Raw genomic sequence first — 15,594 nt, forward strand, 5'->3', positions numbered from 1 at the left:
CGATGGAAGACAATTTATCAAAAACCCAATCATTAGACACCGCGATGCAATATGTTTGTATCAAAACACAATAGCGTACGCTCTTGAAACGAATTCAGAAATAGCGTAGGAAAAATGTTGGGAGCACACTGCTGGCTGCATTCACGGATAGCCGCGTCGTTGTTCGATATTAACGGCTGGCATTATCCAGCGACACAGACATTTTATTTCCACTTGACCACCGATATATCCTCTTAAACTGCTTGCGACTGCCAGCGTTTCTCCTGACCGATCTTCTCGAATCTCGCGAGTTTCCTTCTCTCGTTGCTACAAGCAATAACAATCGTCTTTATCCGCTGACATCGTCGAATCTCGGCAACTTATAGCCTTCTTGAAGCAGTGATAAATAACTACAACAGGGACATCAGTGCGCGAGACGTGCATTGATGGGTACTTCATTTGTCTGTCTGAAAATTTTGCAGACCTCGATGTCTACTCATAAGTAGACGTTTCCGTCTCTTCAAATGACCAAAGGAAACATCATGGACACTTGATCACTGTACGTGGACGCAGGAATCCGAGATCTCTTGATCGAGCACCTGATCCGTCCATCATTGTTCCAAAGGACAATTTGCTATCGTCGGTGAACGTGGAGCATCGTGTAAGGAAACGTGGCAAGGATTTGCAGGGAAAATTTATTGGTAAATGCTCGCAGCTACACGTGTACTGGCACACTATGCAAGACCATGTTGCGGTGGCGCCTGCTGCGCGATATAGCCTCGACGGTGCGAGCGTACCTAACGGTGCTTACGGTTATGTAGGCCTACCTCGTGTGTCGTTCATCCGCTATCCACGTTATGCGAATATTAGCGAGACCCTTTGAGACCCCTCCCGCACGCCGCTAACTATTCGAGTAATACACTGCAACACAGATTGTTGCACGCGCGTGTAGCTTATGTTGGTTCTTGCATGGGATTTCCTGAAATTTACCTCAACACCGTGTTGTACGGAACGAGCGGGTTCGTTGCGAATCTTTTTCACGCTGAACGTTGAGCGTGGATGTAACGAAGTTATAGACGATGGATCAGTTAACTGCAGAAGGGATTTGTTCGTTTTGTTTCATTCTAAATTTGACTGTTCTTTCCGATCGATGATTGCACGAGATTCGTTATACAGGCATCGGTAGGATTTATTAGAGTTTTCTTGTTACACGTCGGGGGCAGTCGTTCTGACAGAAATTCGATCCGCTGCATTTTAATGAACCGTTTGCCGGCAATAGAGTGATTTAAATGGATCGACCGTCTGTAACACAATTATTCAAGAGATCGGTCGAGGAGAGAGCCTCCCTGTAATTTGACGTTCAAAGCGATTCCCAGACACGTGAATTTCGATCGCGCGATCAGACGTCCTTAAATTATTCATCCCTCCTGAGAGCCGTGGCTTTCCTCTCCTTTCTGTTGCCGACGAAAGAATAAGTGGAAACGGTGAACCACCAGCCGTTCTCTCTTTTCTCCGTTGAAACTTTTGTATTACCTTGTAATGAGCGTTGCTTCGAATCTACGTCCCCTTGCACCGGCAACTTCGGCTACCTAATCCCGTACGTTAGCCTCTTCAGCTTCTCCAACTTTCACATATATGTCGTTAACTTTAATCTCGAGTTAGGGGGAGTATCTTCTTCTTCGAGAAGTAAGAAGCGATAACCTTGCTAGCTTAGGTTCGGTTTTTGTCAGTTATTATTTATGAACGGCGAGACGGGATAAAATTTTGTTAGGGGTTTCAGTCCGTACAGGTTTCCCGTTTCTTAAAGCATCGTCGAGAATCGTTTGATTCGAATTCAGAAAAAATTCGTACTTTTTAATTCTTCGTCTCGATCATTTGCATGTATCGTGGCAGTATTTCATAAAGCCGGATTCTCCGGCGGCCCATTAAAAATTTATTCTTGGCTTAACATCATTTCCCGACCGTGTAATGCATTGTAAGCTAAAAATACTTAGGTAACGGTATAGAAAATTCGAGAACAACGACCATCTTGACTCGCGATCGTTCAAGTGTCTCCGAATCCCGTTTAATATTTCAAAACTTCCGATCCCGATTGGACTTCCCGTTATTCGTTTAACGGCACACGTATTTTTAACGATTCGCGCGACTTATTCAGAAATTCTTGTACCGTCGAGTACCGTTTCACCAACGTTAACTACAACCAACAACAACAACAGCGGAGAAGGCTGGCTCAGTAATTAACGCACGAAGTTCCACCGCGATTCGCTATTGTAGCTATATCTGACCGCATCAAATTAATAGTCCAGGGCGTCTATGCAAACGTGACGGGGGAAAATCAACACTTACAATGCCACAGGAAGCTATACACTATCCTGTCGCGTTATCGCCATCGCGGTGTGGTCAATATTTTCCATAGGAAAAGCGCTGGTGCACAACGTGGCTAACCGTGCCCGGTGTAATGAGCTGACAATGTAATGCCATAGGTGAACACGAAGCTCGAGACAACGACCCACACGACTGGACATCGGTATATTGATGACTGCGCGGACGTGGATCAAGAGAAGTCATAGGTACACTGGTAAACAAATAGCTATGCAAATGAGTAAGCAACTAGCTAAGCGAATCAGTAAGCTAATCGAGTGGGCAAGTAGGTAAGCTAAACAAGTAGCTGAACGAGAGTCACTAACCGAGAACCAAAAAGAACAGTAACCCTCTCACCCTACCTCTAAATCAGAAACTTAGGTTGCCTCTCAGAAATCTAGATCATATAGATAGTTTGCAGGATACTTTTTGCCTACCCGCGAACGAAGTTTGTTCAGCTCTTTACTCGACACCCTGTACGTCGAAGCGGTGCGGTTTCTTGTAACGCAGGAGGCGTACGGTGACACGACCGTTATTAAAGCTTTACTCGCTCTCTTACCCTCTATCCAGCTCGTAAAAGGTATTTCGATCCGTGATATAAGACGAGGTGCGCTACAATGCAGGATTTTACGAAGGCGAACTACTCTGTCGTAACAGGGCTGCCAATCGTCGGTAACGCGATCCACCACTCACGCTTTAACGGGAACGGTAACGGCGATACCTAATAAAATGTCGTCGGATTATTTTTCACCGTAGAAAGCCTCTCCTCTGTCCCTTCGGTGAGAAGCTCGGTGAATCGACGTCGCCATTAACGCAACATAATCCCCGTTGGCTGGACATCGCGCGACGAGGCGAGCCAACCGTGAAACAGCCGACAGACAGACAGCAACGCCATCTGCGAAGCTCCTCCCGTTAAAGCTGGATTTTCGCTCGATTCTCGCGGGGGTTCCCCACACCTGCCGGTTTTCGCGCAACGAAATCGATCGCGTTTCCATGATCCATCGCGCTCTCATCAATTATCTCTGGCAGCCTCGAGACCGACACAGCCAGCCAGGGGTTAATTAACCTCGCGATTTCAAGGCGGCCTGGCCCGACGCGATGCCTGCAGTGCGGCAATCAAGCGTGCACCTCGCAACAACAGCCGAGAAGCGTTTCGTGCGGCTCGTATCGGGAAACGCTAGCCCCGTCGTATCGATCGACGAGAAGGAGAACAACGAAAACGGCGAACCGCGGTAACCGGCGAACAGCAACGAAAAGAAGGTAACAAGGTAAGTCGAGACGTCTTGCAAGTTGTACACTCTCGGGCAACTTAGCTCTCCTTTAGTTAAAGAGACGCGTAATGGAAAGGAATCTCTCACCACTCGTCTCGTAATCCACGTTCTTGGCCTATAAAGACAGCAGTTTCTAGCTTCTGCTTGGGTTCCACGATTCTTTCAAGATTAAAAGCAAATTGCAAAGAACTTTATCTTTAATCAGGTAAACGCTCGGAGAACGAACGCCTTCTTGGGATAAGAATAACCGTAAGAGGAGGAAACCCGCCACTTTTCTTCGTCGCGACAAGTCTAAGGAGAGTTTAAACGTACGTTGCACCCGGGTGTACATTGTCGCATTCGATAGCGTAGATAGATCGACTTGGGTGCCATAGCGAATCGAGGCTGGTCGAGTCGAGCAACGGATGAGTCTGGAGGACGGAAAGGGAGAAGGGACGGTGTAGGAGGAATGGGGATGAAAATGGGGAACGACGATGTGGGGTCGCGGCGAATCCAGGACGGGAGGGAGCGGTAATCGGCAGCAAGTGAATTGGAACAAATGCAGACAGACGTGAGGTGGGTTGCTGGCTCGCTTGATACCGCAACCAAGAAATATAGTATAAACCGAGCACTGGTATTAATTGAGTTCGCCCCTTCCGTCTCTGTAACCTGTCCCCTTTTCGTCCTCCTCGTTTATTTTGTCCAACTTCAAGACGAATCGATGAAACGTCCAGGAAAGCGGAAAGTCGAGTCGAAGATCGACGAGGATGAGTGTTACAAAATAACCAGGAAATTGATCGCGAGTATCAACTTTTCAGAATATATTATATTTTCGCTACAGGAACAATGTACAACTCTATCGGTGATGGAACCAGATTTGAATTTGTTAGTCGGTAGAGTTGAAGAATAGTTAAAAAGTTGTCAGAACATAATGATTACGCGAAACACGCAGAGTGTATAGAACAGGGATCGCACAACAGGGATACAGTGGTAGAGACACGAATTTGTAGATTTAATCGGGATAACCGGCTATATCCGAGGTCAAATAATGGTCGTGCAACCGGAACGCGCGATATTAAACTATTATTTGCGTAAGTAGTAATCCAAATAAGCCATCAATGATAATGCAGTTATGCGGCGCGCGATATTTATACGGGATACCGCGAACGAGTCGCGTAATCGATACACAATACGCAAACGAATCGCGACGAAGACCGTGCAACACGATCATTGCTGCAGTTATGGAGCTAAACGGGGCAAAAGTATTTTCGAAAAATTAAGATCACGAAAATTATGGTCACGTTTGAAAAAAGTCCAAACTGCGACGATGATTCCATCGATCAGACCCTGGCGTGAAAATCAACGTTCGCGCGCAACAAAAGTAATTAACGCGTTAAGTTCCATCTTGATACGTCGTCGTCGCCGCAAATGAATCGCGACAAAGGCGACGAAATGAGATTATTGTTGGAGAGGCATCGTCGCCGCGCGGGCAGAAATATTATTTTTAAGGCTTTGTTTACTCGAGCACGTACCGGTGACGAAGGCGTCCCCACGCCTGGCAATCTGGATTTTACCGTCAAACTTAATATCCGGCCGCGCTCGTAGACGACGCGAGCAAGTAAAACTAATTTCGTAAATCCTTTAATCTACGCGTTTGCCGGAGAGTCGAAGGAAGATTAAGGGAGGCAAACTGAATGGCCAGGGGTGGGTTGCGCGAGCGTTTGATGGAATATGATGAACGAGCTACTCTGAACTTTATTATTGGCGGCGGCAGCAGATCGACTCGAAGGAAACAGAAAAAAAAGGAGAGAAGGAAAAAGAGTTACCGACCACCGGCGTGTATCGTTAAATCGTTCTCGACTCGACAGGTCATTATTCGATGATCGGTACCTGTTCGAAACCGTTTTTCTGCATCGTTCTCGCGACCAACAGCTGCACCGTCGTTTAATTGTTGCGATTGGAAGTTCATAGGTTGCTCATTAAGTCGCTCGTTAAAGTTCGTTTGAATCGAGACGGAAGAAAATGGACGAAGGGTCATCCAATCAGACTGGTCTGGCTTACAAGTCGAATCGTTACGTTAATTTCTTTTGTCTAGGAGCGGGTAGGGCTCGATGAGTCGCGACTGCCACTTCCGATTAATGAAGAACCGGATTCGTTCCAGCTGGAAGTTTTAGGGCGTTTAGAGATTAGGGAAAAATATTCTCGGTTGGTTGAAAATTACATATGGTAGTTTGTTAACGAAACACTGTCAGTAATTGCGACGATACTGTATGTCAGGACCTTTGATAAACGTCACTCGTTAAAACAAGTTCCCTTGTAAAACAGGGGTTAAATATGTTTCCTACACGTGTCAGCTAGATTAATAAAAGTTTTCTTCGTCTGTCCAGAATAAGGTTTTCGATCAAAATATCAAATATCAATTATATCATCACTCACTTCCGTACTGCTGCGCCAGGAGGGAGGCGAAAACATGGCCTGGACTTCTGGCGCCCCTGCCAGCGGACGAGGTCGACGTGGGACCAACAGCATGACGAGAGTTGTCTTCGTCGTCGCTGCTGGATTGGGCACTGGGTCCGTAACCGCGCCTCTCTCGCCATTCCAGGGACCGTTGACGGCGCAGTCCACGGCCCCCGTTTCCGTGACCGCGGCCCAAAGTGCCCTCGCCGTCCATCACTGCAGCATCTGCAATCAAATTCGAACGCAACGATCAATACACCTTGAATACTTGCTGCGAATGTAAGCAACGATTCGATCGCGCGTCAGTGAATCGGTACATGGTGCGTCAACCGCGAACGCTTTGGTTTCATGGAACGAATGAACCGTTCAAAACTGAGCTCGAGGGCGAACTTGTGCATGGGTTGTGTTGGGTGCAACGGGTGCACGCGTATCGGTACTTGTACGCGTACATTTTAAACACAGGTTCGAAAATTTGAAACTTGTATAAGTTGGAAGAACGAAGCAAATATTTGTGACGAGGACGAATTGAAAATCACTTTCTTTGATGTAAATTCTCGTAGAGTAGACGCTTTAGATGGTTTCGAACATCGGATTTGGTATACAACGTTTCGTTCATATCCCGTTTTTCCGTAACAATATATGATTTTGTACCCAGGAAAGTTTGATCAAATAATTTAACGGCCTCGCAGGCTGCAATCCCGATCCATGTTTAAAACGTTTGAAAATTTAATTTGCGAGTAGATCGGCTCTGACACGTGCATAAATGACCGACATTCAAACAAACACATTATGCGCGATAATTTGATCCTGTACAAGAATATAATCCATTTATCCTTATTGTTGTTCTCTTTAACGACGAATCATTCGCGTGGAACGTTGTTAAAACATTCGCAAACTCTGTCACACCCTTTGACCGACATGAAATTGTCAACCGTGATCGATCAGGAAATAATTGAAATAGCATCAGGTTTCGTTTAACCGTGACAAATTGCTTTTCCTTTGTGTTTACATCGTCGAATAAAAAGGAAAAATAAACTCGAATAAACCTGGCGACAGTCGGAGCTCGTACGTGCGGCCAACTATTTTAACGAATCGAGCAAGCATAGATTCGTATTTTTCGGCAGATAATCATCGGTTGGCAAAGTACGGATTTTATCGAGCCACAAAATAACGCTTCGTGTCGGCGTATTTTCATTATGAAAGCTACGAGAGATCGAAGGCCCCTGAAACACGGAAACTCGATAGCGTTTCGACGGCAAACAACGACGGCTCATTAAGCATTCACGGCCGTCGATGGGAGTCATTCGAGGTTGAATGAAATCGAATTGCCTGCTCGCCGATATTGAATACGGATAATTCACGATTCGACACCGACGGTCGTGTTTGCTTTGTAACGTTCTGCAAGAATTTTCCGATACTCGTCCCTTATCGATGCAAAACAAGGGCATCGTATTATGCAAACTATGTTACCATTAGACTGTTTGTCCCTGGAGGATTTATTTATCTGAAAAATTATAATACACCGGAGAGAGAGAGAGTTGAATTCGCGACAGAAAAACTACTCGACTCGTTCAATTAGCTGATTAGAATTTAAACACGGACATCTCTAAATTGTATACTTAATCTCATTCCGAACCAGAATAATTACGTTTCGACGATAAGATCGTGTATCCGGTTAAATTAACTTTGGGAAAGTTTTACCGTCAGATTAGGTTAAATCGGAATATATATTAGATTCGAAGTTAAAGAAGAGTTAAAGAAACAGGGAGCGATGTTAAGATGGTCGACTGTCTCCCCGAATCGTAGCTCGAAGCATCAATCAGCTGTCTCGATAATCAAGGGGGAGCTACTCACTGTGAGGACGTCTCCATGGGAATTTCGAGAGGTATCCACCACTCAATTATCCGATCCCGTACACGCTCAAGATGTTATCGATCTTCGAAGACCCTATTCTCAATGCGGTGGTGCGAGCGGACTAATTAAATATTCTGGACAGAGAAAATTCTTTTCGTCGAGGGAGTCCAAGTCAAAGAATAGCTCGAGTACTTCGTAAAATTCATCAAAGGAAACGATTTCCTTCCATCTCATTGCGATTTGTCGGTGTCGCATCATTATGCATAGTATTTCATTAGATTACTCTTTTAACAAGTCAAATTCTACGAGGGTTGTCGAACGACTTTTCAACGGATTACCAAACTTGTTAACGCGTAAAGCATTTTTAGTACATTTTTGTGCCTCGACTGCTCGAACAGTTAATGTAAATATCAATGACGCGTAATTAATTCAGATGCGGAAAAAGCGAAACTCTTGGTTCGTAACGCGTGTATCTGCGTTCAACCAACGATCACGGATAATCTCATGATGGTTGGCGAAATTTACCAGTTACCGTAGATTTTTACACCGGCCGGAAACTAGCAGCGGAACGTTTCAATTCCAAACACTCGTACCGACTGAACATCTGTATGGAAGAGCAAATAAATATTCAGCCTCGGAGGTCGTTGAAAAAACACTTAAACCATGTCGATTTTAACGCGAACGAACCAGAGGCACGAGAACCAGACAGCTTTAAAATTAAGAGCAACCGAAATCCCGTGTTCGTCGAAAGTTAACCAAAAAGCAAAATAAGTAAATAAACGTGGCCGTTGGTCAAGCATTCGGATGCGCAAGCGGCGCGCTTTTCAACATTGAGATCGTCACGATTTACAGAATGAAATTCCCAACGAAATATCTCGTGGCGTTGAGCCGTCGCCTTAATAAATTTCAATACGCCAGGCTAGGGATGAAACCGTCCTGTGAAAACGCGCCCTTATGCATCGCCGGCCACCAACCTCTCGCAGCCACTTTTCTCACTTGCCTCAATAGCGGCTAACAGGTCGCATCCTCCACAGACGAGGGTGCTTTACGATGTTTTGTTTTGTCGGCCCTTCAACTACTCCTTCGTTCGCGTGCAAGCGAGCAGGGAACGTGGGAGACTCGTCAAACCGTAAGTGAATCGGAAAACTCGACTTGCTTTAAGTCGAGCTAACGAACGAGCCACCCTGAACGTGCTTCAGCTACGTTCAAGAGTAGAAGGGATGTTAAAATTACCTCACTCACTATTTTGCTATTACACCGTTAGGACTTGGCTTCAAAAGTTGCGCGCCAGATTTCTGTAAAATCTTTTGATGTTTTTTACTATCGGGAGATTAACTGTTCATGCTCTGAAACTCTGTGTGTACTGTGCAATTAATCTGCTACTTGAGGGAAGAATGTAAAGTGATAATCGAAACTGTGCATAGCTCAAGAAGAAAATTTTTTCGATATCCATGCACTTCCGGACCATGGAAAAACGTTAGCCATAGTCTTGCATTGGAGAGATGACTACTATATCATAAATAAAATGTTTTATGGGGCATCGTTTACGATCGGGGAATGGCCTTCCATTGTTCGTTTCGCGTATTAAGAACAGAATCCACCCTTTTAATAGAACACTTTCTAAGGATCCATAAACGCGAAGTACTGAACCATGGGCTACTCTTATTGCTATAAGTTATAACACGTGGCATTAACGGCCGATAATATGACAGTCTTGTACAATATCAGAACCTTAACGTAGAACCCTGCCACGGGGTTGTCGACTATACTCATGAGACTTGACATTACCGTGTATTCTTTCGCGACCAGTAAAAGGAACTAGCCTATCTTTCCATAAAAAAGCTCTTTCGAAGACCCCGTACTTTCTTTCCTAACTGGAATTTTTCCTAAGTAAACATTCTTTTAAAAGAATCTATTTCTAATCTTAAAATAACCCCTGGTGTGTTAAACTGTGCTCCCAGATAAATCTTCTTTATTACACTTAATTTGTTGTTTAAAATACGTTCAATCGTATATGGTGGAAGAAAAAAATAAAGGAAGAAATATCGAGGGTAATTGATAAAAATGAAGAAACGTTGAACCGTAGACAATGCATGTCGTGTTATGAGAGTGACGCAAGATCGTCGTTAAGAAAGTATCGAAAAACTTTCACGTCCTGGCCTGGCCTGTTTCTCGTAGAATGGAAGCAACTTCTTGGCAATAATATACACGTGTGACCTAGCTTGGTAATAAGAATAACTTTTTCCCTAATGCTCGTGCTCGCCTTGACGTCGGATGTGTTCAACGAATCTTCTTCCCAACCCTATTCCACCCCCTTTCGTTCAATTACGATTCTCAGGTTGCGCTCGTGCGTGAAATATGACTCCGTTGCTTCGTTGGCAAAACAATGTCGCGATGACTCTAATTTCCTGGATGAAAGTACAGTTGGAGAGTAGCAAAGAAAATTCCACTTTTCTGGACATTTTTCGACCTCCTAAATTTAGTAATCGATAGTAACTAATATAACATATTAGTATTAATATGATTTAATAAAGATGGTAACATCGATGGACATCCAGCAAAGTGCTTCGAGCGCAAACAATTTCCAAGAAGTTTCGAGCAAGTTCCAGATTTAAATCCGCTCAGTTTCACCTTTGCTCGCATAAATCAGTCAGCGAGAATCGTGCGTGGCCTCCCGGAAAGAGGTTAAAAATCTCCATCGCATGTGATGTTCACGTAAAACCGCGAAAAAGTCAGGTGGTAAAGCGTACGTTTGAAGAATATAGCGTTTCGAGTTTCAGGCCACGAATTCAGTCTTAGAGAAGCCATCCTATAAAAGGCTTTAAGAGTTTGCCGGCGTTCTCGCGAATTGAGTGGGATTTGCATGGGCGCCGCTCGTGGCGGGAATTCCCTGCAAAATGTAGACCTTTTAAATGGCACCTAATGAAGCCGACACGCTACCACGTTGTTCAATCCTTCGCCCAAGGCTAGAAGAGAGCAGGAAGAAACGTAAGTAGGGCATCTGAATGCATGAAACATAGACGCTGGTCGTCGTACAGGCGACGCAGAGTTTTGCATATTCATCGTGCTCGTCAACAGGGACGATAGTTTGGATCTTAAACGCTCAGACACCGTCTGCGACGTCTTCTATTCAGGCTGTCATGATATCGCCACGCGGGATAATTATGTCTGTCTGTAATCTCGTCGATGAAGCCCCGTAAACGTTTCAGCCCGGGTCTCCTCTTCAATGGAGGATCCTGAAAATTTGAATAACCGCTAATTACCGCGTCTGTTCCAACGAGAACCGTGTATTACGCGTACCATTAAATTTACTCCGTACGCGATACACGTGGATGCCACGATTAGGTTATGCATATGCCACGGCACGCGGAACGAGATGAATACGCTTGCGGATAGTATCCACGCACGATGCCCGCAGGTAATGGCGTCGAATCTTGAACGAAAATCGCTGTACCGAGTCAATGAAGCGCGACGTGTTTCGATGGGATACTTCATCAATCTCCGTGTTCGAGTTTCCTCATTGAAATAGGTATCAGATTTCGAAGCGTTAATCGAAGCGTTTCTGCCGCACCTGAAATTGATGGTGCGCGATGAATCGCGATCGGAGCAGGTGGTTCGGATAAATGCATCTTTCGAACGATGATTCGAGGTTCGGAGAACTTCTTCAAGGCGATATGCACTTGATCGCAAGAATTTCGGAATTTGACTATATCTGACCTTTGATATCTGGAAGCTAGCGAATTCTAATTATTTTTGAATTCGTTCCGTCGTAGATTTTTGTCAATAAGAAGATAGGGGCGACTATGATTTGGTTTGTAGGGAGAAATGATCAGCGATCAATGAACGCGGCGCTATGTAACGCGGCTGTTGGCAGGCAGGAGACGAAGAAAATTACACGAGGCGCGGGACAGGCGGTATTTTGCGGCGCAGAATGTCAATTAAACGGCGTGGCCGATTAACCATAACCGAAACCTCGACAAAGGCCAGAGCGTGCACTGTTTCGCACTCCGCTGGGTTCATCACGCGATAATTTATATGGTAATTCCAGGGACGTAATAAGTCCCCCTTGGCAAACTCTGGCTGCCGCTACACACGAGTCAGCGTACCAGCCGCGTCCTAGGATGACCCCATCGGGAAAGGACGGTCTGCCATGTACACATCATTACTAAAAGCGGTCATCGATTCATCGAGCTTCGACCAACGACGTCCTGCTCTCGTGTAAACGACTACACATACCCTTACACGTACACTGCGAGCGAGCGTGCGTGTGCCATTGTCAAATTTTCTCACCAGCCGGGATTCTCTGTGTTGGATTTAATTAACATCATCTCGTTAACTTTCGTTACGGACGGATTGGGTCGCGGAACAAAGATGAATTTAAATATTGAGCCAGATCCTTTGCCTCCCTGATTAGTTCTGGAGCCTCGTTAAGCGATTCCGCCACGAGAATCGTTCGAGTTTCAGCTCGTTTGTGATCCGTCACCCTCCATGTTCGTTTTTTATTTGGTATATCACGTACGCGGAGAATCATTGCTTTTATCTCTTTGCTGCCGCACGTTTTTATTCAAATTTCGTGGTTGCGACGAATGTTTCGCTTTTAACGTCACCTTTTCATCGATTACGAATTCCAGAAACAATAATCCTGTTTAGAAAAATGGAATTTTTATAATAATTATATCAATATCTAGAAAATTTCTTCGATCCCAAATCCGTATGGCAAATACCCTTTGCGGGGTCTTAATCTCTCGTCCAAGAAAAGTTTGATCGAAATTCGAAAAACACAGAATAAAACTAGCAAGGTTAAAGCTTCGCATCTTGAAAGCAACGAAAAAGTCACGTTCGTATCATAAACTCTGACCGTGCAACAAACTTCAGCGGTGGTGACTGATGCTGGATTGATTTTGTTTAGCTTGTTTCGTGAGATGAAAACCTTATTTCGCGAAAGTTTACAGTATCTTGGAAAAAGGTTGAAATTCTAAACAAGACTTTCGGGTTTACTGCGATGCTCGAAGCGACGTCTCGCGTGATTAAAGTTATCAAGGGTGGCGATTATTGGACGTTCATGACGTAAAATATATTGTAAAAAGTGTCTGTAAACGAGGACGATGTGGATTCGCACGGACCAGAGAGAAGATATTAAAAACAACGATAATCGATGAGGATGGATGAGGTCGTAACGTTACGGCGAAACGATTTAGTCGTAAATTTTGTTTGCTCGGCGAGATTGCGAAACCACGACACATCTAGACGCTCTACGAACTAGTCGATTTTACGAAGAATTTATTTGAACGCGTGCAGAACATTTGAAATTTTTTGAAGTGCAGTTGCGGATGTTGATTCAAAAGGAACAACGTTGTTTCTAACGAATTCAATTTTTAACGAGAGTCGAAAGAACAGAGAAATCATCTTCGGGAACAATTACGAATGTCAGCAGGGAGTAAGAAGAAGCGAGGGGTTTTCTGCGAGAGTCAGGAAGAGACGCTGACAATCAAGTTCGCAATCACAGCAGTCAAAGCCACGTTCTCTCTTTTCTGATCTCTGAAACGAGTCGTCTCTGAAGAGTAGCAACGATGGTCCCGTTTGCCTTCGACGGACCGGTGCTTTGACCTCCGCCGGCCATCGAATGTGGAAATTCTTCTTTGTAATCAATTAAACGGTAATTTCCCATCTCCTTCTTTTCCTTTTGCCTTCCTTTCCTCCTATCGCCGCGCCGTTTCCTCTCGCGCGACCTCTATCGTTTGGAACAATGAAACGATTCCACTCGTCCTTTCGTCGTTCATTGACGTTGTTTAATTGGTGTAATCATCGTAACGACCTGCTCGTTATCGTTCGAATCAAATTTATACCGGTTACGTTCGAACTTGTTGCGAACGTTTCGAGAAAATACTCCTGTAAACATCGTGAAAACAATTGGAGCGTTTAGATACGAGGCAGGATTTTACGAGTAAATATCTCTCGCGTAAAGGGTATACTGTTTTAACAGGAACTTGTTACGTAACGAGGAGAAAAAACAGAAACAGAAATATCTAGTGAAGTACTCGCCTTCAGAATCCCCCGGTTCCGTGTTGGATAACAGGGATAATCTGCTACGGCGAAAATGTAGATCGCACAGCATTGCACAGCGGCTTTGTTTAATTAAAAATGTAACCAGAGTTCGCGAGACGGATGTTGAAATCTATGGAACCATACTGTATTCTTCTTTTCGTCATTATTTCCCTATCAAAAGGGAGCTTTCATCTTTTATGCGGTCATATAACTTTGAAATAACATATCAAAATTCAAAGCTTCCTTTGTCCTCCCTTTTCCTATGCATCGTCGCGATCTATTATAAAAATTATGTTACGAAATAACGGGGTAAATGTCACGCAACCACCCGTGTCTAATACGTTATCTTTTCGTAACAAAATATTATTTTTACATCAAAATTTATACCAGCATATTTCCTTCAAAATGGAGTTTCGATCGCAATCGGAAAGACTTGCTCCTATTTTACGGACCACTGGATAGAACTATACGGTAAGACGCGTTAGCGTAAATACGGTTGAACACAAAATCCGAGTCTCTCACGGACAATAGCTTCGATCACGCGAAAGGAAGCTCATGGACGCGTTTGGGGTTCAGGGTGTAAGGCGGTGTATCACGACCACCGGTAATCTACGAGGCTGTTTCGTCTTCATTTGCCAAATGGTAGGTAAATCCATGCGTTCTCGTCACACGCCGCCGGGCAAGGAAGACGGTTTAGAGTCGTATCCCCTGGCACAGACATTACTGCGAAACTTAATTGCGATGTAAACCCACTTTGGCTACTAGTCGACCATTGTTTCTAACCAACATCGACCTGTACACGGTTGCTCAACGACTCTTTCGTGCGGATTACATGTTGCTGCATACTCCTGATCTGTTAAGGACTTTTGACCAAAACGGTCAGTTGAAAGTATCTTAGCTTGAGATCTATTTGGCTCAATTTTTAACACGAATAGGAAACTAATCAAATTAGAAATTGAAAGAAAAATGACCACATAAATCTTTGGTTAATATTCTTAATATCCACTTAATCTTAATCGTCAGCTTATAAAAATATTCCTGCTTTGAATAATTTTAATTCCTAATAAGAATCGACGTACGAAAACGTTTAGCTGTCGAGGGAAAATAAATTGTCGAACCGAAATGAAGCATTTCGTCAGCAGTCAAAGGAAGGAGCCGCAGGGTGCAAAAATATCTCAAGACAATCACCCAAGGATTTGCACAACGTTCCTTCATTTATGAAAGAAGAAATGCTTAATTAAAAGATTTCTTAGGGTACACTTTCTCTTCGCTGATGAAACGATGACGTATATTATAAAGAATTTTTGTTAGAGAATAAGGAAACGAGTCGAACGTGACAATTTGCGAAAGCCTCAAAATATATGACGGAATCGTATAATTATATTAGCTTAATAAATTCCAATACGCGATACGAGTATTATTTCCCTGATTAAATAGCTCCGTGTTACAGATAAATTAAAACGCACGATAAAACGCAGTTATTTATTCGGCTCGCCACGAAGCCGTTGCAAACTCGTATAAATGTTCAATTAATTCGACCGTGGAGCGGATCCGGTAATCCTAGAAATGCGATTGATTTTTGTAATTATGTTGAATATGCTTTATCGCTTGCGCATTTAATTATAAAATCGGTATAATTTCTCGTTAC

At 44.0% G+C, this 15,594-nt stretch overlaps 1 protein-coding gene across 4 annotated transcripts in view; it reads right to left on the reverse strand.

The window, feature by feature from the left end:
* The window catches only part of Ten-a (Teneurin-a transmembrane protein), a 495,126-nt gene that overhangs the window by 312,241 nt on the left and 167,291 nt on the right, over positions 1-15,594 (reverse strand). For all 4 annotated transcript variants that reach the window (XM_076532164.1, XM_076532165.1, XM_076532166.1 and 1 more), the window contains exon 4: positions 6,027-6,272. In XM_076532164.1, the coding sequence (XP_076388279.1) occupies positions 6,027-6,261 (235 nt within the window). In that variant the 5' untranslated portion in view covers positions 6,262-6,272. The remainder of the gene's footprint in view (positions 1-6,026; positions 6,273-15,594) is intronic.

Source organism: Megachile rotundata, chromosome 5 (assembly GCF_050947335.1).
Source record: "Megachile rotundata isolate GNS110a chromosome 5, iyMegRotu1, whole genome shotgun sequence".
In the NCBI taxonomy this organism is placed as follows: Eukaryota; Metazoa; Arthropoda; class Insecta; order Hymenoptera; family Megachilidae; genus Megachile; species Megachile rotundata.